Source organism: Trichomycterus rosablanca, chromosome 1 (genome assembly GCF_030014385.1).
Source record: "Trichomycterus rosablanca isolate fTriRos1 chromosome 1, fTriRos1.hap1, whole genome shotgun sequence".
Classification (NCBI taxonomy): Eukaryota; Metazoa; Chordata; class Actinopteri; order Siluriformes; family Trichomycteridae; genus Trichomycterus; species Trichomycterus rosablanca.
In genome coordinates this window covers 4,512,189-4,537,210 of record NC_085988.1, presented here as the reverse complement: position 1 = coordinate 4,537,210, position 25,022 = coordinate 4,512,189, and the positions used below count along the sequence as shown (strand labels likewise).

At 42.4% G+C, this 25,022-nt stretch overlaps 1 protein-coding gene and 1 pseudogene across 1 annotated transcript in view; one reads left to right on the top strand and one right to left on the bottom strand.

The window, feature by feature from the left end:
* The window catches only part of LOC134316941 (zinc finger protein 850-like), a 1,214,164-nt pseudogene that overhangs the window by 207,784 nt on the left and 981,358 nt on the right, over positions 1-25,022 (top strand).
* Positions 1-25,022, bottom strand: part of LOC134318088 (NLR family CARD domain-containing protein 3-like) — a 62,326-nt gene that overhangs the window by 5,746 nt on the left and 31,558 nt on the right. Inside the window, exons 10-13 of the mRNA XM_062998841.1 lie at positions 20,840-21,013; positions 11,285-11,458; positions 3,788-3,961; positions 2,177-2,350 (exon numbers count right to left, since the gene is read on the bottom strand). Of these exons, the coding sequence (XP_062854911.1) occupies positions 2,177-2,350; positions 3,788-3,961; positions 11,285-11,458; positions 20,840-21,013 (696 nt within the window). The remainder of the gene's footprint in view (positions 1-2,176; positions 2,351-3,787; positions 3,962-11,284; positions 11,459-20,839; positions 21,014-25,022) is intronic.

Below are 25,022 nucleotides of genomic sequence, written 5' to 3'. Positions count from 1 at the left end.
TACTATTACTTTAATGAATTTTTACTTAAGTACGAGTAAAGTTACTAGTCTAAAAATCTACTCAAGTAAAAAGTAACACATTTAAAATTTACTCAGAGTAAATGTTACTTAGTTACTTCTTTAACAGGAGGGTGTGTCTCTTATGTGTAATGCAAACAAAACAAGTGGATATAAATCTCACAATAGTTGTTTTTAATTAATATATAATATAAAAAAAATTTTGATACAACATTTAAAACATTTAGTGATGTGTAATGTGTCAGTTTAATACAGACCATCCCATAAAACTTTTTCAAACTGTATAACCACTGAAGTTGGCATTAATTGTGGATTCTACGACCAGCCTTCTTTTCATCACCAACACCAAACAACAATCGTACTGCAAATCTCATAACTCAACACAAGTCAAGCTTACAGGTGTTGTGACTTTCACTAAATGACCCAAAGAAAACCTTCAAGATGTAAGAGACAAAACTTTGCCATTCTTTGACATCAGACTACGTTGTCAAATAACGAAACATCAAACTTCAAACATGTTAAACTTCACCCTTCTCTACTCTATATCTAGATTACAGCTCCTTCATTTTAGCACCAGTTTATTTTCCATCACAGAATCCACTGCAGCCAGACGAGATTTTTTTTTTAGCATTTTGTAACTCAGTAACGGATGTTATTTACATTGTAACAAATTACAATTCTTAATACAAAACATACTTAAAAGTAAAATTACTGGTTGTAAAATCTTTAAAAAGTACAACAGTTACAACAATACAACAGCACATTTTCTTTGTCACAGCACTTCCAGTCAGCCAGCTAACTTTGTCATACCAGGAGAGCTGAAAAGACCTGTTACCTTCCCCTGTTGATCTGTCCTGCTGTTTAATTCTAACTTTCTCCTCGTAAGGAAGACTATCAAATGGCTTTGCCAAAATCAGGTCGACAATATTAGCATTGTCTGCCATGGTGTGTACCTTGCTAGCTGGCTAGTTCACACCGACCTAGACAACAGTATGAATTATTGATTGAACGAACTAACGAATCAATATTAAACTCGAACAAGGAAATGTTGAAATTATGTTAAACTGAAACAAATACTATGAGTGTGTTTTATTTACACAATGAACAATGGAAATGGTCGAGTAATTTCACCAAGCAAATACCAAGAAATGGGTTGCAGCAGTTTGTCTTTCAACTTCACTCGCAAAATCCGCGATGGGACTGAAGCTCCCAGTGATTAAGTGACGGTGTAGATCCCAAAATAGCTGTCAATCAAAACAGGATTGACAATCATCCTCCAATCATCTTGCATTAGTTTCGTGTCTGGGGGCAGGACAAAATCGTGGCATTTATCCAATGACCGGCGAGTTTCGAAGCAATAAAAAAAACGTTCCATAGAAGTGAATAGACGCTCAGCTTCTACGAGCAAATGCATTGACGCTACAAGAATGTATGAGCAGTTAACAAAATCGAGTCCATCGATTTGTGATAAGTAGCTGATTCTGAATGAACTCGTCTTCGAGATGAACAATTTCTAACGCATTTGTAGTCAATGAAATGTTAACACAACTGTACATATTTGACCATTTACTTTTTGACATTTAAGGGGAAGCTGAGCTTCCCTTGCAGTCTTAGAGAAATCGCCATGGTTATATTTATATTAACTGTTAGTTTTGTCTCATGAAGATATTATTGTTATTGCTATTTTTTATTGTTAATAATTAACAATAACAAATAAATCTCTAACATTTAGGGGGGTTAAACTTACATGTATTATCAGTCATGAAATAAATGTTTATTAAAACACAACACAATTTTGTGGTAGATTTACAGATTTACAGAAGTGTGATTGAAGCCACTACAATTTATTACTGACTACATTTCCCAGACTTTGTGATTTTATTTTTATCTGTTATAAGATAGTGGTGCCACCACTATAGTGTGATGTAAACAGTTCTGTCTGTTTATTATTATTTTTTTTGTCTTTCATGTATTAGACAGTTATTAATAGTGATGTTTTATGTGGTCATTAAAGTATATTTTATAGATCATTTCCTCTCTTTATTTAGTAAAGACACAACTTCCATTCAAACCTAAATCCTCTGTTTCAGTCTCACTATTAGAGAAGATGAGTTAGTGAGGAGCAGCTCATGTGTGATTCTCAGAGAGATGATCTTACCTCAGTATCTCCAGTTTACAGTGAGGATTCTCCAGTCCAGCAGAGAGACGCTTCACTCCTGAATCTCCTAGTTTATTTCCAGACAGATTGAGTTCTCTCAGGTGTGAGGGGTTTGATCTCAGAGCTGAAGCCAGAGCAGAACAACCTTCATCTGATACACCACAATATTTCAACCTGCAGAGAGAACAATGATCCACTCTTCATTCTCTCAGTTCTAGAGGAACTTCATCATCTACAGAATCACTACAGTCTACAATCAGTGTGGATGAATCTCTGTGAAACAGTAAAATCAACAAAGTACAAATAAAATAAGAAGATGTGGCTGATCTCAGGTCTCTGGTTTCTTTTAGATCTTTCACACTTCTTATTACTAGGTATAAAATGGTAATAATGAGGGTGTGGATGTGTTTTGGTGCTGATGTGAGGGGTGGAATGTGCTGCTTTATTCACAGTGTTGGATATAAACAACATTTTTCTTTTTGTGCTCATTTTCTGTTTTATTAAAAATCAAGTTTCCTGTGTTGACATGGTGGATCAGCAAAACAAAAAAAAGTTCACTGGTCCAAAATTGTTTTAGTAACTTTATTTTGACCACTTAACTAACTGCAAATGTTTGATGATGTAGATCTTACTTGGAGTTGATTAGATACTTGTGTGTTTATTAAAAGTTAATAAATTGTGTAAGACCTCCTGAGCAGTCAGCATATATTAGTGTTGTGAGTTTGTGTGCTCCTTCAATTATGTTCATTAGCATGTTTCAACAAATAGATCGCTGAGTGGGGTGAAGGTGTCTTCATGACGGCAACAAATGAATCGTTCGATTTCTGGAACGGCTGAACGTCATCCACATGAACTTTGTAAGTGTCTTTTTCGTTGTGGATAGTTTTTTGTTTTAAAATGTAATAGTGTGTTATCTGTTTATACCTCTGTGATCATTCTCTTATTCTTGTTAAAACTACACATGGTCGTCCCTGCCCCTATACAACATCCTTTTTATCCTTCTATAAATGTGTTCATCTGCAGTCGTTACATCTCAGTTTTATCTTGTTCTTTTATTTATTTATTTATTTATTTTCTTTAAGCTATGTACAATCCATTATTCCAGTTAGATCTCTGTTCACCACAGAGTTCCATTACACCACACCCAATTTATCTTACAGCCTAACCCTAGATGGGTCATAACATTTGTAATATTTTTATCTGGTTTAAAGTTCATCATTTTTATTTTACTACATTTATCTACGAATTTAATTCACCTCAGTAGACGTAACTTAACTCTAATAGTTTAGTGATTAGTGGTGATTTTACATTATTAATTAACAGGAAGCTTTTTACATATTAAGGTTAAAAAAAACAGATATGAAGAATCCAACATGGTAAGATGTTCTGATCTGGTGTAATAGCAGTAAAACCTGAATCAGAAGTAATTCCTCCTCTTAGACTGAAGGACTCAGTATTGTTACAGGTTTATTTTTATAGATCATTTTCTCTCTTTATTTAGTAAAGACACAACTTCCATTCAAACCTAAATCCTCTGTTTCAGTCTCACTATTAGAGAAGATGAGTTAGTGAGGAGCAGCTCATGTGTGATTCTCAGAGAGATGATCTTACCTCAGTATCTCCAGTTTACAGTGAGGATTCTCCAGTACAGCAGAGAGACGCTTCACTCCTGAATCTCCTAGTTTGTTATCAGACAGATGAAGTTCTCTCAGGTGTGAGGGGTTTGATCTCAGAGCTGAAGCCAGAGCAGAACAACCTTCATCTGATACACCACAATTATTCAACCTGCAGAAAGAACAATGATCCACTCTTCATTCTCTCACTTCTAGAGGAACTTCATCATCTACAGAGTCACTACAGTCTACAACCCCAAATCAGAAAAAGTTGGGACAGCATGAAAAATGCAAATAAATTAAAAACACAGTTTCTTACATTTACTTTGATTTTTGATGTCAGACCGGATGAACCTGAGATATTTTATGTTTTATCTGCTCAATTTCTTTTCATTTATTAATAAACATCCATTTCTGCATTTCAGGTCTGCAACACATTCTAAAAAAAAGTTGGGACAGTAAAACATTTACCACTTTGTAATGTTGCTGTTCCTTTTCACCACTTAAAAGAGGTTTTGGCACCGAGGAGACCAAGTGATTTAGTGTTTCAGCTTTTATTTTGTCTTGTTCTTCCTGCAAATACGTCTTAAGATGTGTAACAGTACGGGGTCATCGTCACATTTTTCTTTTAAAATTCTCCACACGTTCTCTATTGGGGACAGGTCAGGACTGCAGCCAAGCCAAGCCTTTGTAATGTGTGCAGCAGGTGGTTTTACATCATCTTGATAAAAATGCTAGATGTCCCTGGAAAAGACGACGTCTTGAATGCAGCACATGTTGCTCTAAGATCTCAACGTACTTTCCTGTATTAATGCTGCATCACATAGTGTAAATTATCTTTACCAGGGGCACTGACACGCCCCCATACTATGACAGACCCTGGTACTGAAACGCCCCCATACTATGACAGACCCTGGTACTGACAACCCCCATACTATGACAGACCCTGGTACTGACACACCCCATACCATGACAGACCCTGGTACTGAAACGCCCCCATACTATGACAGACCCTGGTACTGACAACCCCCATACTATGACAGACCCTGGTACTGAAACGCCCCCATACTATGACAGACCCTGGTACTGACAACCCCCATACTATGACAGACCCTGGTACTGAAACGCCCCCATACTATGACAGACCCTGGTACTGACAACCCCCATACTATGACAGACCCTGGTACTGAAACGCCCCCATACTATGACAGACCCTGGTACTGACAACCCCCATACTATGACAGACCCTGGTACTGAAACGCCCCCATACTATGACAGACCCTGGTACTGACAACCCCCATACTATGACAGACCCTGGTACTGACACACCCCCATACCACCGACCCTGGCTTTTGGACTTGTTGCTGATAACAGTCTGGATGGTCCGGAGCACACGGCATCTATTTTATTCCAAAAAAGACCTGGAATGCTGATTCATCTGACCACAATACACGTTTCCACTGTGTGATGGTCCATCCTAGATGCCTCCGACCCCAGAGAAGTCGACGCAACTTCTGGACATAAGGCTTTTTTTCACACAGTAAAGTTTTAAGTATCATTTGTGCAGTAACTCTGTATTGTAGAGCTTGATAAAGGTTTGATAAACTAATCCCTCACCCATGTGGTTATATTTTATTTACATTTTCAGCATTTAGCAGACGCTTTTATCCAAAGCGACTTACACAATGAGCTGAACACGATGAGCAATTGAGGGTTAAGGGCCTTGCTCAGGGACCCAACAGTGGCAACTTGGTGGTGGCGGGGCTTGAACCGGCAACCTTCTGTTTACTAGTCCAGTACCTTAACCACTGAGCTATCACTGCCCTGTTATATCAGCTAGTGTTGAGTGGAGGTTCTTGATGCCGTCTGAGGGATAGAAGATCACGAACGTTTAGATTAAGCTTGCACCCTTGTCCTTTATGCACTGAAATTCCTCCTGATTCCTTGAATGGTTTCATGATATTCTGCACTGTAGAGGGAGAACATGCAAATCCCTTCCAGTCTTTCTTTGAGTTTCATTGTTTTTAAACATTTCAATCATTTGTGGACAAACTGGATCCTCTGATCATCTTTACTCATCAGAGACTCTTAGCCTTTCCTGGATGCTGCTTTTATACTGTAACACTTCGCCTCTGTGCTCTGGTGCTCCTGTGTGCCACGCCCCCCTCTCCGTATGTTAAGTTTTTGTTCATGTTTAGTTAGCCTAGTTTATGTTGTTAGCCATGTTAGTCTATTTTGTCATTACTTAGCTGTGTTTAGTTTTGTTTAGCCTTGTTTTGTTCTGTGCTGTCTTTTGTTAATAAATATAGTAAATAAAGTTTTGGTTTACATCTCTGCGTGTGTGTCTGCCCACTATGTCTTGCCTTAGCCCCCGTTCGTGACATAACAGTTCACTTTACTAAGACACAGCAAGATGTTTTTTGTTCATGTCTTCCCTGAGTTTAACTCCATGAGGTTTCCTCAAACCTTACTGTTAAGTAGGCCAGCTCCTTATGATGGAAGCGACCCGTGTGTCAAAGGCTTCCTTCTACAGAGCCAGCTCTACCTGCAGCACCTTCTGGACCCCCAGCCAGCTGAAATCGACAAGGTACGGTTCATGATGTCTAGACTGAGGGGTGCCGCTCGTGAGTGGGCCAGGCAGCTTTTGTCTGACAGGGGAGTTAAGCTGAACTCGGTGAAGGATTTTGAGGGTCAAATTTTCACGCAGCAAAGCGCCCACTGCAGCTTATACCCAGCATCCAGTGCCCACTGGGGATGTAAAATTTCCCCCAGTGCCCACTGCTGATGTGGTCCGGGTGCCAGTGCTCACTATTAATGCTCGTGACCGCCCCATGTCCATGTTAGGAGCCAGTCAGGATCGTTTGTTAAGTATTGCTCCTTGTAAAGACCCCAATGGCTCCAGGGGTCCTTCTGTTTGTTTGCCAGTTCCAGGTATTCAGGTTCAGGTGGGTCAGCCGGTCATGTCTTGTCCATCTGTTCAAGTTAGTCATGTTTCCAAGTCAGTTTCCAGGAGTTCTAGTTTGTCTAGTCATGTCCCTTGTAAAGATCCCAATGGCTCCAGGGGTCCTTCTGTCTGTCCATCGGCTTCAGTTTCAGGTACTCGAGTTCAGGTCAGTCCTCTGCTGGTTCTGTCTGTTTCCTTGACTCATAGTCAGCCTAAGTCTATGTCTAAGAAAGTCCATGGCCGTACCCTGCCAGTTCAGTCCATGTCATGTTCACCAGTTCCAGGTATTCAGGTTCAGGTCAGTCAGCCGGTCATGTCTTGTCCATCTGTCCAAGTCAGTCATGTCTCCAAGTCAGGTTCCATGAGTTCTAGTTTGTCTAGTCCTGTTCCGTGTTCGTCTGTCTCTGTCGGTCGTAGGTGTCAGTCAGCAGGTCAGTGTTTCAGAGATGGTCTGTCTGTACTTTCGGGCCCTCCTGCCACCCAGACAGAGTCGAACAGTTCCAAGTCCACTCCAGTTTTGTTTTCTGTCAAAGTTCCAAGCTTTATGTTTCAGCCTGCAGAGTTCAAGCCACAGTCTACTACAGACAATTCTCCTTCAGCTCTGCTGCTGCCGCCTCCAGGCTCCAAGCAGCTGATTCAAGAAGCTTCTCCAGGTTCCAAGCAGCTGATTCAAGAAACCTCACAAGGTTCCACGCAGCTGATTCAAGATGCCTTTCCAGGTTCCAAGCAGCTGATTCAAGAAACCTCACCAGGTTCCAAGCAACTGATTCAAGAAGCCTCTTCAGGTTCCAAGCAGCTGATTCAAGACGTCCCTCCAGGTTTCAAGCAGCTGATTCAAGATGAATCTTCAGGTTCCAAGCAACTGATTCAAGACGAATCTTCAGGTTCCAAGCAGCTGATTCACGAAGCCTCTTCAGGTTCCAAGCAGCTGATTCCCGAAGCCTCTTTAGGTTTCAAGCAGCTGATTCAAGATGAATCTTCAGGTTCCAAGCAGCTGATTCACAAAGCCTCTTCAGGTTCCAAGCAGCTGATTCAAGACGAATCTTCAGGTTCCAAGCAGCTGATTCACGAGGCCTCTTCAGGTTCCAAGCAGCTGATTCACGAAGACTTCAGGTTTCAAGCAGCTGATTCACGACGTCCCTCCAGTGTTCAAGCAGCTCATTCCGGACGCCTCTCCAGGGTCCTCGCAGCTTATTCATGATTCTCCAGTGTTTTTGCAGCTGATTCTAGACGCCTCTCCAGGGTCCTCACAGCTGATTTAAGGAGATTCGCCAGGGTCCTCGCAGCTGACTTCGGACACCTCTTCTCAAGGGTCCTCGCAGCTGACTGCCGAAGCCTCTTTGCCAGGCTCTTCGCAGCTAACTCCTGAAGCCTCCTCTCAAGGGTCCCCGCAGCTGACTCCCGAAGCCTCTTCGCCAGGCTCCACGCAGCTGACTCCCGAAGCCTCTTCGCCAGGCTGCACACAGCTGACTCCCGAAGCCTCTTCATCAGGCTCCACGCAGCTGAATCCCGAAGCCTCTTCGCCAGGCTCCACGCAGCTGGTTTTTGGTCTCATGTTGGCGCTCCCCGATGGCGCTTCTGTTCCTGAGTTGGCGCCCCTCGATGGTGCTTTTGTTTCCATGTTGGCGCTCCCTGACGGCGCTTCTGTTCCTGAGTTGGCGCCCCCCGACGGCGCTTCTGTTTCCATGTTGGCGCCCCCCGACGGCGCTTCTTTTTCCATGTTGGCGCCCCCCGATGGCGCTTCTGTTCCTGAGTTGGCGCCCCTCGATGGTCATGTTTCCATGTTGGTGCCCCCCGATGGCGCTTCTGTTCCTGAGTTGGTGCCCCCCGATGGCACTTCTGTTCCTGAGTTGGTGCCCCCTGATGGGCCCCCTGATGGCGCTTCTGTTCCTGAGTTGGTGCCCCCCGATGGCGCTTCTGTTCCTGAGTTGGTGCCCCCCGATGGCGCTTCTGTTCCTGAGTTGGCGCCCCCCAATGGCGCTTCTGTTCCTGAGTTGGCACCCCCGATGGTGCTCCTGTTTCCATGTTGGCGCTCCCTGACAGCGCTTCTGTTAAGTCAGCAACCCAAGAGGTTGCTTCTGAACTCTTGTTGGCTGGTTTTCTGTCAGCAGCCTGCGTTACAGCACTTATGTCATGCCTGCCTCAAGATGTACTAAATGACTTTAAATTTGCCCCGCAGGGCCAAGGACCTCCTTGTGTTTTTTAGTTTTTTAGGGGTAGGTGTGTGTGTAACACTTTGCCTCTGTGCTCTGGTGCTCCTGTGTGCCATGCCCCCTGAACTAATTGGCTCCAGCTGCATTCTATTTAAGAGGTGCACTGGAGCACAGACTCTATGAACTGTTTTGTTCATGTTTAGTTAGCCTAGTTTATGTTGTTAGCCATGTTAGTCTATTTTGTCATTGTTTAGCTGTGTTTAGTTTTGTTTAGCCTTGTTTTGTTCTGTGCTGTCTTTCGTTAATAAATATCTAAATTTTGGTTTACATCTCTGCATGTGTGTCCGCCCCACTTTGTCTTGCCTTAGCCCCCATTCGTGACATATACCAAACCATGATTACAATCACCTGTTCATTATTTATTTTTTTCACTGCATTACTAGATTGCCCCTAAAATGCAAGAATGGATGTTTATTAATAAATGAAAAAAAGTTGAGCAGATAAAACATGAAATCTCAGGTTCATCCTGTCTGACATCAAATAAAAGTTATAGTCAATGTAAAAAACTCTGTTTTTATTTTATTTGCATTTTCCATGCTGTCAGAACTTTTTCTAAAAGCTAGAGCTAAAGCTTCAACAGAGGGAGATACACCATGTAGAGCTGGTGGAATTGAAAGAGGCCAAACTTGACATCATGGCTAAGAAGCTTTCTATGACAGAGTTTTAGCAAACCAGGCCATTCTGTACCGATTATATACTGCCCTCCATACAAAGTAATGTATATAGCCAAGTAACAATAGTAAATGCATTACTATTAAATAGACTTTAGTAATTTTAACTAAATGTTCTATAAAATGCTTTAATTTTGTCAGTGTTTTTAACTTTAAAATTTACCTAAACTAAATTATTTAAACCTTAAAATAAATAATACACACATTTTTATACTCGGAATGGAATGAATGACCTAAAAGTGCTGTTGCCATGCATAGAACCAGAGTGTCCATTTTTAAAAGGCAAATTAGCTGCATTTATTGTTTTGTGCATGCAAACTTTAAGTTAAAAAGTAATTAGTGAGTTCCGAATGGGTCAGACTACTCGTAACTTCCAACAAATTTAAAATATTACGTTAGTTACGAAGGGTTTCGGGAAACACGCATAAATTTAAGTACGAGGTTACGAAGTACCTAGTGTTACAAACATTTTGAGAAACACACCCCTGGTTGGTTTGCTGGATTTTTCCTTGATGAAGATGATCATGAGCAGCCATTACTGAATTACTGTACCAGACTGGTTCCTCCTCTGACTCCATTACTGAATGACTATACCAGACTGATTCCTCCTCTCTGGCTCCATTACTGAATGACTGTACCAGACTGGTTCCTCCTCTCTGTCTCCATTACTGAATGACTGTACCACTGATTCCTCCTCTCTGTCTCCATTACTGAATGACTGTACCAGACTGGTTCCTCCTCTCTGTCTCCATTACTGAATGACTGTACCAGACTGGTTCCTCCTCTCTGACTCCATTACTGAATTACTGTACCAGACTGGTTCCTCCTGTCTGTCTCCATTACTAAATTACTGTACCAGACTGGTTCCTCCTCTCTGTCTCCATTACTGAATTACTGTACCAGACTGGTTCCTCCTCTCTGTCTCCATTACTGAATTACTGTACCAGACTGGTTCCTCCTCTCTGTCTCCATTACTGAATCACTGTACCAGACTGGTTCCTCCTCTCTGTCTCCATTACTGAATTACTGTACCAGACTGGTTCCTCCTCTCTGTCTCCATTACTGAATGACTGTACCAGACTGGTTCCTCCTCTCTGTCTCCATTACTGAATCACTGTACCAGACTGGTTCCTCCTCTCTGACTCCATTACTGAATGACTGTACCAGACTGGTTCCTCCTCTCTGACTACATTACTGAATTACTGTACCAGACTGGTTCCTCCTCTCTGACCCCATGATGAAAACTTTAATGTATTTATGTTCATTCATGTTTTATTAATGTTGATTAAGTTGATTTGTGTTTTCATCAGGCAGTGAGGGGGGCAGCTAATAGTGTTATATTATTATTAACTGTTAGTTTTGTCTAATATTATTATTATTAATATTAATCATTAATTATGAGTGACTTACACAGTGTGACTGCTTGTTGATTGAGCATTATAATCTGTAGAGAAACGGTATCTCACTTCTGTATATGCTGAAGGTAAATGATGGAAGTGACAAATTAAACTAAACTAAAAACTAAACTATAACAGATCATTTCCTCTCTTTATTTAGTAAAGACACAACTTCCATTCAAACCTAAATCCTCTGTTTCAGTCTCACTATTAGAGAAGATGAGTTAGTGAGGAGCAGCTCATGTGTGATTCTCAGAGAGATGATCTTACCTCAGTATCTCCAGTTTACAGTGAAGATTCTCCAGTACAGCAGAGAGACGCTTCACTCCTGAATCTCCTAGTTTATTATAAGACAGATTGAGTTCTCTCAGGTGTGAGGGGTTTGATCTCAGAGCTGAAGCCAGAGCAGAACAACCTTCATCTGATACACCACAATGCCACAACCTGCAGAGAGAACAATGATCCACTTTTTATTCTCTTTGTTCTAGAGGAACTTCATCATCTACAGAGTCACTACAGTCTACAATCAGTGTGGATGAATCTCTGTGAAACAGTAAAATCAACAAAGTACAAATAAAATAAGAAGATGTGGCTGATCTCAGGTCTCTGGTTTGTTGTTTTAATCAGAAATGCAGGTTTATGTGCTGACATGATCAATCTGCAAAACAATTATGTGAAATTTTGAAGTGTGTTCATGTACAATTGTGCTTGTTACTGTTATGGAAAAATAAATATTATGTTTAATATTATTAGAATTTTAGTATTATGTTGCTTGGAATGGAGGCCTAACACTCAATAGGATGTGACTAGAGCAGCATAGAGACAGGCCTCTGTTCCTGGTTCTTCAGCTATTCCACGGCTGTAAGAACCCACAATCGTGCCAATAAATTCTCCAATCCAGTCAACTGTTATCTTTATTTTATCATTTCTTCTTCTATTTCCACGACAGTACTTTCTTTTAAACCCTGAACTAACTGTAAATACTTGATTATTTAGATTATACTTGCTATTGATAAGATAATATTGTATTTACTAAATGTTAATAAATGTATTTTTTTGTCTGGTTTATAGTTCATGATTAGATATGAGTACTCCAGATGGTGAGATAGTTTCGTTTTCATTAAAATGTAATACGTTTTATCATGTCTTCTGGTTTATACTGTACAGTGTATCACAAAAGTGAGTACACCCCTCACATTTCTGCAAATATTTTATTATATCTTTTCATGGGACAACACTATAGACATGAAACTTGGATATAACTTAGAGTAGTCAGTGTACAGCTTGTATAGCAGTGTAGATTTACTGTCTTCTGAACCAACACACAGCCATTAATGTCTAAATAGCTGGCAACATAAGTGAGTACACCCCACAGTGAACATGTCCAAATTGTGCCCAAATGTGTCGTTGTCCCTCCCTGGTGTCATGTGTCAAGGTCCCAGGTGTAAATGGGGAGCAGGGCTGTTAAATTTGGTGTTTTGGGTACAATTCTCTCATACTGGCCACTGGATATTCAACATGGCACCTCATGGCAAAGAACTCTCTGAGGATGTGAGATCTCCACAAAGATGGCCTGGGCTATAAGAAGATTGCTAACACCCTGAAACTGAGCTACAGCATGGCGCCAAGGTCATACAGCGGTTTTCCAGGACAGGTTCCACTCAGGCTTCGCCAGGGTCGACCAAAGAAGTTGAGTCCACGTGTTCGGCGTCATATCCAGAGGTTGGCTTTAAAAAATAGACACATGAGTGCTGCCAGCATTGCTGCAGAGGTTGAAGACGTGGGAGGTCAGCCTGTCAGTGCTCAGACCATACGCCGCACACTGCATCAACTCGGTCTGCATGGTCGTCATCCCAGAAGGAAGCTGACGCACAAGAAAGCCCGCAAACAGTTTGCTGAAGACAAGCAGTCCAAGAACATGGATTACTGGAATGCCCTGTGGTCTGACGAGACCAAGATAAACTTGTTTGGCTCAGATGGTGTCCAGCATGTGTGGCGGCGCCCTGGTGAGAAGTACCAAGACAACTGTATCTTGCCTACAGTCAAGCATGGTGGTGGTAGCATCATGGTCTTGGGCTGCATGAGTGTTGCTGGCACTGGGGAGCTGCAGTTCATTGAGGGAAACATGAATTCCAACATGTACTGTGACATTCTGAAACAGAGCATGATCCCCTCCCTTCGAAAACTGGGCCTCATGGCAATTTTCCAACAGGATAACGACCCCAAACACAACCTCCAAGATGACAACTGCCTTGCTGAGGAAGCTGAAGGTAAGGGTGATGGACTAAACCCAATTGAGCACCTGTGGCGCATCCTCAAGTGGAAGGTGGAGGAGTTCAAGGTGTCTAACATCCACCAGCTCTGTGATGTCATCATGGAGGAGTGAAAGAGGATTCCAGTAGCAACCTGTGCAGCTCTGGTGAATTCCATGCCCAGGAGGGTTAAGGCAGTGCTGGATAATAATGGTGGTCACACAAAATATTGACACTTTGGGCACAATTTGGACATGTTCACTGTGGGGTGTACTCACTTATGTTGCCAGCCATTTAGACATTAATGGCTGTGTGTTGAGTTATTTTCAGAAGACAGTAAATCTACACTGCTATACAAGTTGTACACTGACTACTCTAAGTTATATCCAAGTTTCATGTCTATAGTGTTGTCCCATGAAAAGATATAATAAAATATTTGCAGAAATGTGAGGGGTGTACTCACTTTTGTGATACACTGTATGTAATTGTACTAAATTCAGCTACAAATCAAGTCAAATGTATCTGTATAGCCCTTTTTACAATAGACTTTGTCTTAAACAACTTTACATAATCCAGGATTGACAGACCAAAAACCCTTGTTGAGAAGAGGTTGAACAGAACAGACTGTCAACTTAGTCTTGCTGGTTGTAAGAGCCATATTGCACTAGTTATATATATATATATATATATATACAGTGTATCACGAAAGTGAGTACACCCCTCACATTTCTGCAAATATTTCATTATATCTTTTCATGGGACAACACTATAGACATGAAACTTGGATATAACTTAGAGTAGTCAGTGTACAGCTTGTATAGCAGTGTAGATTTACTGTCTTCTGAAAATAACTCAACACACAGCCATTAATGTCTAAATAGCTGGCAACATAAGTGAGTACACCCCACAGTGAACATGTCCAAATTGTGCCCAAATGTGTCGTTGTCCCTCCCTGGTGTCATGTGTCAAGGTCCCAGGTGTAAATGGGGAGCAGGGCTTTTAAATTTGGTGTTTTGGGTACAATTCTCTCATACTGGCCACTGGATACTCAACATGGCACCTCATGGCAAAGAACTCTCTGAGGATGTGAGAAATAGAATTGTTGCTCTCCACAAAGATGGCCTGGGCTATAAGAAGATTGCTAACACCCTGAAACTGAGCTACAGCATGGTGGCCAAGGTCATACAGCGGTTTTCCAGGACAGGTTCCACTCGGAACAGGCTTCGCCAGGGTCGACCAAAGAAGTTGAGTCCACGTGTTCGGCGTCATATCCAGAGGTTGGCTTTAAAAAATAGACACATGAGTGCTGCCAGCATTGCTGCAGAGGTTGAAGACGTGGGAGGTCAGCCTGTCAGTGCTCAGACCATACGCCGCACACTGCATCAACTCGGTCTGCATGGTCGTCATCCCAGAAGGAAGCTGACGCACAAGAAAGCCAGCAAACAGTTTGCTGAAGACAAGCAGTCCAAGAACATGGATTACTGGAATGCCCTGTGGTCTGACGAGACCAAGATAAACTTGTTTGGCTCAGATGGTGTCCAGCATGTGTGGCGGCGCCCTGGTGAGAAGTACCAAGACAACTGTATCTTGCCTACAGTCAAGCATGGTGGTGGTAGCATCATGGTCTTGGGCTGCATGAGTGTTGCTGGCACTGGGGAGCTGCAGTTCATTGAGGGAAACATGAATTCCAACATGTACTGTGACATTCTGAAACAGAGCATGATCCCCTCCCTTCGAAAACTGGGCCTCATGGCAGTTTTCCAACAGGATAACGACCCCAAACACAACCTCCAAGATGACAACTGCCTTGCTGAGGAAGCTGAAGGTAAAGGTGATGGACTAAACCCAATTGAGCACCTGTGGCGCATCCTCAAGTGGAAGGTGGAGGAGTTCAAGGTGTCTAACATCCACCAGCTCCGTGATGTCATCATGGAGGAGTGGAAGATGATTCCAGTAGCAACCAGTGCAGCTCTGGTGAATTCCATGCCCAGGAGGGTTAAGGCAGTGATAATAATGGTGGTCACACAAAATATTGACACTTTAGGCACAATTTGGACATGTTCACTGTGGGGTGTACTCACTTATGTTGCCAGCCATTTAGACATTAATGGCTGTGTGTTGAGTTATTTTCAGAAGACAGTAAATCTACACTGCTATACAAGTTGTACACTGACTACTCTAAGTTATATCCAAGTTTCATGTCAATAGCGTCGTCCCATGAAAAGATATAATAAAATATTTGCAGAAATGTGAGGGGTGTACTCACTTTTGTGATACACTGTATATATATATATATATATATATATATATATATATATATATATATATATATATATTTCTGTTTGGTTAAAGAATACCTATTTGAAGTGGAGACTTAGTATTTCAACTATTTATTATTTTTCCTGGTAATCAATGTATACTGTGCTCCATTAGTCCTCTCTGGTTATCCTGCAGAGGGCAGAATTGTACTGACTCATAGAAATATACAGAAAGAAAGAGGACGAGGAGCAACAGATTTTTTACCATAGTTTTGTTATACACCAATTGCGAACATAGTGAGTTTTTATTTTGTTTTTATGACAAAGTTGGATTAATGTCAGAAGAAAGTTGAATAAACTTTCTTTGCGGAAAACTTATGAAACTCTCTGCGTCGCCTTCATTGGAAATAGAATTTACAAACATCACATGAGTCAGAAACTTCTAGTCCTTCTCAATAGCGGTCTGGGCAAGAAAAGGTGTTATTCAGCCACTATATTTAGTCAAAAATCTGCTCCAAGAAGTTACAAGAGGAAAGTGGATTTAGTTTAATATTCTGCTTCAGCAAGTCACAAGAGAAAAGTGGATTGGAACGGCATTAGTGGAAAATTTCACCAGTAGTGTGTTTCTGATCATAGAGGGTGCACAGTTTCAGGGTAAACAGTAATTATTTTATGACAGCGATATTTTACTACTGAGTGAAAATGGATGTTCAAACTAAAAATTGGAGCTAGGAAGTCCTTGCCTCGTGCCTTCTCTTTTTTTCTTGTTTCCTACAGATCGGCTCCTCCCAGAGTCTGCGACCCACGTCTGGTGACCATACCGATCTGAGTTTCTAAAGCGCACCGCCGCAAGTTTCGGTTTCGTTTTTCCGGGACTCTTTAGTGCAGTCACTACCACGCTTCATAATCGTGAGGTCTCTTTTTTTTCTCTAAGGAAATAGCACAGTGGAGAGCGCAACCGCCTCGCACACCAGTGATTGGGGTTCGCAGCTCCACTCAGTTGCTTTTTTTTGTTTTTCTTTTTTTACTTTCTTTCGTTTCCAGTATCCTGCGGCGCCAGAGGCTCCAATCGGGGTTCACCCAATTTATTTTCTATTTGTATTTTTGCTAATTTTGTTGTTATTATTCTTTATTTAATAAAGGTTTAAGTTGGTTTTCTGCATCTTGGGTCCTGGCAGGGAGGCAGGTCCTCGGTCGCTCGAGATGACCCAAGGTGGGCGCTCTGTGGCGGATCACGTCATAAAGTTCCGAATGCGGGTGGGACGAGGGGGCCCTTATTGCAATATTCCATCGAGGGCTGGCGGAAAAAATGAAGGATGAGCTGGCCACTTGTGGATCTTCCTGTTAAAGGCATCCCTCATAAGTTGGCGCCTAGGTACATTCAAGGTAGTGAGGCGGATAAACCTGGTGACCTACAGGTTGGAGCTACCTCCCAGGATGAAGGTGCATCCAACCTTTCATGTCTCCCAACTTCGCCCATTTGCGTGCAAGGGAGCTACACCCCCTCCCCAACCTCCTGCCCCTCGTATCATCCAGGGTGTTTTTGCATTCACGGTCCGCCGCCTCCTGGATACTCTGTGGATTGGGAAGATTACGGCCCAGAGGAACGTTCATGGGTTCCGGCTCATCGTATCCTGAACCCTGAACTGATCCGCGAGTTCCGCAGGAACCAAGCAGCGGGTCTTGGGACCTCGGCACTATTAGGGGGCACTATTAGGGTTCCTGCGGTGGAACATCACAAACCTAGGGGAATGCGGTGCAAGGATGCATGTTTGTTGCGGACTAGTGCAGCGCCGAACCCGCAATCGCCTGTGGCGACAGTTCCGGACCTGACACAAGTCCCTCCTGTGTACCATGACCTACAGCAGGTCCCTGTAGAGTATTTGCGGGAGTCGCTCCAGTAGGGGTTCATTCGTCCTTTGTGGTTGAAGTGGATGCCTCTGATTTTGGGATTCGGGCAGTGTTGTCCCAGAGAGTGGCCCCAGAAAAGAAGCTCCACCCTTGTGCTTTCTTTTCATCGCATCTAACGCAAAGCATAACTATCCGGTCGGGGAAAAGAAGCTTCTAGCCATCAAGCTAGCGCTTGATGAGTGAAGACACTGGCTTGAGGGAGTCAAACATCCCTTCCTTGTGTGAACCGACCATAAGAACTTGTCGTTTATCCAGCAAACAAAGCGGATGAACTCACGTCAGGCCCGGTGGTCTTTATTGTTTGGGCGCTTCCACTTTACCCTGTCTTATAGACCAGGGTCCAAGAACGGCAAGCCGAACGCCCTGTCCGGACAGTGGAAGCTCACCAGACCTGAGACCGAGCCTGATCCCATCATCCATTCGAGCCATATTGCTGCCTCAGTTACGTGGGGCATAATCAAGGTCGTTCGGGGCACCCAGGAGGGGACACCCAACCCCGGAGGGGGACCTCCTGACCAACTGTTTGTGCAATCTACAGTTTGTCGTCAGGTTGTTCAATGGGCCCACGCGTCCGCGTTTGCGGCACACCCAGGAGTTACCCAGACCCTGATGAGGAACTTTATTTGCGCCTGCGCTGTCTGTGCTACTAATAAGAGCACTAGGGAGCGTCCTCAGGGACTACTCCACCTCTTGCCAGTACCATCTAGACCATGGTCCCATCTCGCATTCACTGGTGGTACTGGGCAAAATGCTCAGGTGCTTGACGGCAGGGAATCTAGACACTTGGGTGGATAAACTGTTGTGGGCTGAATTTGCCCACAATACCCGGCACCACACTGCATTAGGCATGTCACCATTTAAGGCACAGTTTGGGTACCCTTCTCCGCAGTTTCCTGATCAGGAGCAAGAGGTGGCGGTCCCAACCATGCAGCATAATGTCCACTGCTGCCGCACCGCCTGGCGAAAAGCTAAGGAGGCACTCCTAGCCACCCAGCGCACCAAGAAGCGCAATGCGAACCGCAGAACACGCACACACACAGTTTAAGTTAGTATCTTAAAGTAAGCATCATTCTAACTAAATATAAAACTGTATTTAAAATTAAATGTATAATAAAACAAATAAATGAGAAACTTTAGTTTTTCTTCCCAGTCCAACACAAGCAATCAGATCCATGCACGTTTAAACACATGCCCCCTACCTCTCCCACACACACAAATCCTGCCCACCCATCCCCGTCTTACACACAAACGCACACACAGACCATCACGAATAAGGCAAAGTTTAAGATATAGTGCTGCTTTTGAAACGATAGCCACCTTTCCTAAGACTCTAAAACTAAATTTTCCTAAGACTGAAGACATTTTTCAAGAGATTTTATTTTTGTGAATGACAAAATACATTACTGGGATTTAGCTGTCATATTTAGTTTATACAATGTGGATAAAGATTCCACATACATTTTGGGAAAAAAAACCCTAAAGTTTCTAATTTATTCGTTTTATTATACATTTAATTTTAAATATAGTTTTATATTTAGTTAGCGATAATCAAATGATGCTTACTTTAAGACACTAACTTAAGCTGTGTGTGTGTTTGTGGTGTCAACATTACATTACTTCCTTGCACATATGTTTTTAATATTGTCTAAAATCTCAAGTAACATAACCTTTAAGCCCTTGAAACATTTTTACATATATGTGATGGATTTATTGACAGATGTCACATCTGTTTTTAATTGAATAACCATATGGCTATCATCTCAAGTAACATGACATTTGACCGTAATTACATTCATAACATATTTCCCATGACCTTTGACCTATGCCCCCGGAAGTCCCGCCCTAAAAGCTGTAAATGAGTTTGATGAGAGGTGCATTGTACATTGTGTGTGTCTGCGTTGATTATATTGGTCCATTTGAGATTAAAAAGGGAAGAACTACTCATAAACCTTATGAAGTAATTTTTACTTGTCTGGCACTAAGAGCCATCCATATTGAAGTGGCAGATTTATTTGGACACATATTCCTGTATACAAGCACTGCATAGATTCATTGCAAGACGCAGGCAAGTAAAGACAATTCGGTCAGACAACGAAACAAATTTTGTTGGGGCAGATCATAAACTATAAGAGGCTATTAAGGAATTAAACAAGGAACAAATTCAGGAGAGTGGAGGTTTAACCCTCCTTCCACTTCCCATCATGGTGGAATTTGGGAGCGTCAGATAAGGTCAGTAAGAATGCACTCACAAAACAACAAACAATGGATGAGGAAAGCTTACACACTATCTGTAAAGTGGAGGCTATTATCAATAGCAGACCCATTACAAGAGTATCCAATGATGTCAATAACTTGGAAGCATTAACACCAAATCATTTGCTACTGCTCAAGACAAAACCTTCTCTACCACCTGGTCTGTTCAACAAAAAAATATTTGTTTTCCAGACGTAAATGGCATCAAGTGCAGTACATGGTGGATTTATTTTGGAAGTGATGGACTAAAGAATATCTACCTGACTTGCAAGACAGGCAAAAATGGATTAATCCTACAACGAATCTTGGTCTTGGGAACATTGTACTTGTAGTGGATGACACAGCATCAAGAAACGTTTGGATTTTGGGACGTGTAATAGAGACTATTAAAGACAGTAAAGGTTACATAAGACAGATGTGTGAAAACCGGCACAAACACTCTTCTGAGACCTGTCACCAAACTGTGCATGTTGCTAGAGGCAGATAAGTAGTGCACTCTAAATTACAACAAAACACTATGTATTAGTCCTCTCTGGTTATTCTGCAGAGGGCAGAATTGTACTGACTCATAGAAATATACAGAAAGAAAGAGGACGAGGAGCAACAGATTTTTGACCGCAGTTTTGTTTGTTATACACCAATTGCTAACATAGTGAGTTTTTTATCAAAGTTGGATTAATGAATAAGACATGTCAAAAGAAAGTTAAATAATCTTTGTTTGTGTAAAACTTATGAAACTCTTATGAAACTTTACAAACATCACATGAGTTAGAAACTTCTAGTCATTCTCAATAGCGGTCTGGATGAGAAAAGGTCTTATTCAGCCACTATACTGGTTATGAGTTTATTATTATCAACTAACAAGAAGGTTGTAATATATTAAGGTTTTAAAGTAAAATAAAGCAGCTATTATGAATCCAACACTGTAAGATGTTCTGATCTGGTGTAATAGCATGAATCAGAAGTAATTCCTCCTCTTAGACTGAAGGACTCAGTATTGTTACAGGTTTATTTTATAGATCATTTCCTCTCTTTATTTAGTAAAGACACAACTTCCATTCAAACCTAAATCCTTAGTTTCAGTCTCACTATTAGAGAAGATGAGTTAGTGAGGAGCAGCTCATGTGTGATTCTCAGAGAGATGATCTTACCTCAGTATCTCCAGTTTACAGTGAGGATTCTCCAGTACAGCAGAGAGACGCTTCACTCCTGAATCTCCTAGATTATTATAAGACAGATCGAGTTCTCTCAGACTGGAGGATTCTGAGCTGAGCACTGAGGACAGAGCTTCATAACTTTTATCTTTTAGTTGACACGAACCAAGCCTAAAAAAAAAAAAAAAACATGATAGTTGATCCACTAACACTAGTGCAGATGATCTATTGATCTAATGACTAAATCTGGTGGATTAAATGTACTAAAATAAATTTAGATTGAAACTGTTATAAATATAGTAACTAAGGTACCAACTTTTTACTAAAGACTAAATTCTACTAAAATATATTGTGCTTTAAATCATCATTTTATACGTTCTATAAGTGCACCATTGTATACTACATTTACTTATCATTGAGATTATTGTTGTTAAACACATTTTTGAAATGCTTGCTTTTAAAATCCACTATATATCGTTTCTCATACTCAATACTTTAGTACACATGAGAATTGTAATAAAAGCATCATGTAATGTAAACGTTTACCATAATAACCTTTGTTACAGAATAAAGCCTAGAGCTGATAAAAATGTCTAATAAAAATTATATATGTTAATTCCACAGGAAGTAAAGAACACAAGGAACAATTCTCGATGTGTTTAGGTATATTTCGATCCAATATGTTGGTGGATGTTCGATCCAAGATGGCGCCACAGATGGCGACACTGGTTAGGAGCTCCGTAGTGCTTTGTTTGTTTTTGTTTGTTTGTTATGGCATGTGTGATCCAAACACACTCCAATACAGCGCAGAAGATCTGCTGAACATTAGGCAGCTCATGCCACCAGGTATATTTCCTGATTTTTCATTTTCGGACAGTTTTTTGGACATTTTGGTCAGCGGAGCGGCTGCGCTCCTGAGCAGACGCAGGCGGATGCGCAGACGTGGGAAGCGCGCCGGAGCGCTCGTCAAACTCCGACAGCGCGGACTTCGTACACCGCTACCCAGCATCCACATGACAAACCTTCGCTCTTTAGGAAATAAAATGGACGAACTTTCACTGTTAAACCGTACCAACAAGGACTTTTCTCTCTCTGCTGTGCTGTGCTTCACTGAGACCTGGCTCACCGATTCCGTCCCGGACAGCGCGCTCCACCTGCACGGCTTTCATCTCCACCGAGCGGACCGCGACGCGGAGCTTTCCGGCAAGAAAAAAGGCGGCGGAATTTGCTTTTATATCAACCAAGGCTGGTGTACAGATGTGACAGTGTTAATGAGAACATGCAGCCCTAATCTGGAATCACTTTTCTTGAACTGTAGACCGTTTTATTGTCCGCGGGAGTTTTCATCAGTTGTGCTTGTTGCTGTTTACATTCCACCTCAAGCGTGCGCGCGCGAGGCACTGAGCGCTCTCGCTGATCAGATTCTCAAACACACAGACTCTGTTTTCATCATCTTAGGGGACTTTAACAGAGCAAAACTTAACAACGAACTACCTAAATACAGACAGCATGTTACCTGCCCCACCAGGGAGAGCAACATTTTAGATCACTGCTATACTGTATTTAAAGGTGCGTACCGCTCTGTCCCTCGTGCAGCACTGGGACTATCTGACCACTGCTTAGTTCATCTTCTCCCGACCTACAGACAGAAGCTCAAGTGTGCCAAACCTGTGGTCAGCACGGTGAAGAAATGGACTAATGAGGCTAAAGAAAGGCTTCAGGACTGCATGGAATTAACAGACTGGTGTGTGTTTGATGATGCCACAAGCAGCCTGGATGAACACACGGACACTGTGACATCTTACATCAGCTTTTGTGAAGACATCTGTGTTCCCACCAGGACTCGCATTAAATATAATAATGACAAGCCCTGGTTTAATGCCAAATTGAAACAGCTGCGCCGGTCTAAGGAGGTAGCATATAGAAGTGGGGATCGGGCGCTGTACAACCAGGCAAGGAACACCCTAACCAAAGAGATCAAGGCTGCAAAGAAGAACTACTCCAACAAGCTAAGCAGCATGATGTCCACAAATGAGCCATCAACCGCCTGGAGGTGTCTGCAGAACATCACCAGCTACAAAAGGCCACCTACACAGACAATGGGAGATCGTCAACTGGCCGACGACCTTAACAGATTCTACTGCAGGTTTGAACAGCCCAGCAACGAGCTCCCATCCAACACCACTTCACACCCATCTGACTATCAGCCACCCATCCAGCCTGCCCTGAAGATCTGCGAGGAAGACGTGCTGAGACTTTTTAAAAAACAGAAAGTCAAGAAGGCCCCAGGTCCTGATGGAATCTCTCCCTCCTGCCTGAGGACCTGTGCAGACCAGCTTGCACCTGTCTTCACTAAGATCTTCAACAGATCACTGGAGCTGTGTGTGGTTCCATCCTGTTTTAAATGCTCCACAATAATACCCATTCCCAAAAAGGCAACTACCACAGGACTAAATGACTACAGACCTGTTGCCCTGACCTCTGTGGTCATGAAGTCCTTTGAAAGACTGGTTCTCAACCACATTAAGGAAATCACGGACCCCCTGCTAGACCCCCTGCAATTTGCCTATCGGGCCAACCGGTCGGTGGACGATGCAGTGAACATGGGTCTCCACTTCATCCTTCAACACCTTGATCACCCGGGAACTTATGCAAGAATTCTGTTCCTGGACTTCAGCTCAGCCTTCAACACAATTATTCCAGGACAATTACACAGCAAACTGGCTGAACTCAGCATACCAGCCTCCACCTGCCAGTGGATAATTGACTTTCTTACTGGCAGAAAACAGCAGGTGAGGCTGGGAAAGTGTACTTCAGGGACCAGAACCATCAGCACAGGTGCCCCACAGGGTTGTGTACTCTCCCCACTGCTCTTCTCGCTGTACACAAATGACTGTACCTCCATGGACTCCTCTGTTAAAATCCTGAAGTTTGCAGATGACACTACAGTCATTGGTCTCATCAGTGACAGTAATGAGTCTGCTTATAGACGGGCGGTTGATCAGGTTGTCCTCTGGAGCAGTCAGAACAATCTGGAGCTGAACACAGCAAAAACAGTGGAGATGACCGTGGACTTCAGGAGGAGACCCCCAACCCTGCCAGCACTCACCATCCTAGACAGGACTGTGATGGCTGTGGAGTCCTACAAGTTCCTGGGCACAACGATCTCCAAGGACCTGAAGTGGGACAGCAACATCAACTCCATCATCAAGAGGGCTCAACAGAGGATGTACTTTCTGTACCAGCTGAGGAAGTTCAACCTACCCCAAGAGCTGATGGTGCAGTTCTACACAGCCATCATTGAGTCCATCGTCACCACATCCATCACAGTGTGGGGCAGCGCTATCACAAAACATGACACCAAGAGACTGCAGCGCATCATCAAGTCTGCAGAGAGGACCATCGGTGTAAAGCTGCCCACACTGCTGGACCTGCATGCCTCCAGAACCAGGAAGCGTGCAGAGAAAATCATCACTGACCCGTCTCACCCTGGTCATCACCTGTTTCGGTGCCTTCCATCAGGCCGACGCTTCAGCCACATGAAGACCCGAACGACCAGGCTACAGAGAAGCTTTTATCCAAACTCCATTACGCTCATGAACAATTGAACACTACTGTACTGATAATACTCGGGACACTTGCACATCAAAAACTACCTATTTCATTTATGTAATGGCATACACAGGATTTTCACCTTTACTTCCATTTCATATTTATATATTTTTATATTTTCTATAGTTTTTATATTGCACAAAACTGCACCTTTTTAAAATTACAATGTAAATTGCACATGCTAAATGTTTACAATGTTTTCTATGTTTACAGGTATGAATGTGTGTGTTAGAGAGAGAGTGAGCTGTGTGAATAAGATTGTCTGTATTGTATTTTTCGTGCACTGCAAGCATCTGTGTAACCAAAAACAAATTCCTTGTATGAGTGAGCATATTTGGCCAATAAAGCCCGATTCTGATTCTGATTCTGATTCTGATATTTGACTGAATTTGTAAAAGTTTTAAACTCTATAAATGTGCAGATCCATAATAAAGAATAACAAAATTAACAGACTGGGTTTAAACCCAGCACATCACACAAGATAGAAGCTACAAAACGTTACCACATTTTAATGTGTGTAAGCACCACTATACTTCACCCAAAACAAGGTAAAAAGTTTACAAACTAA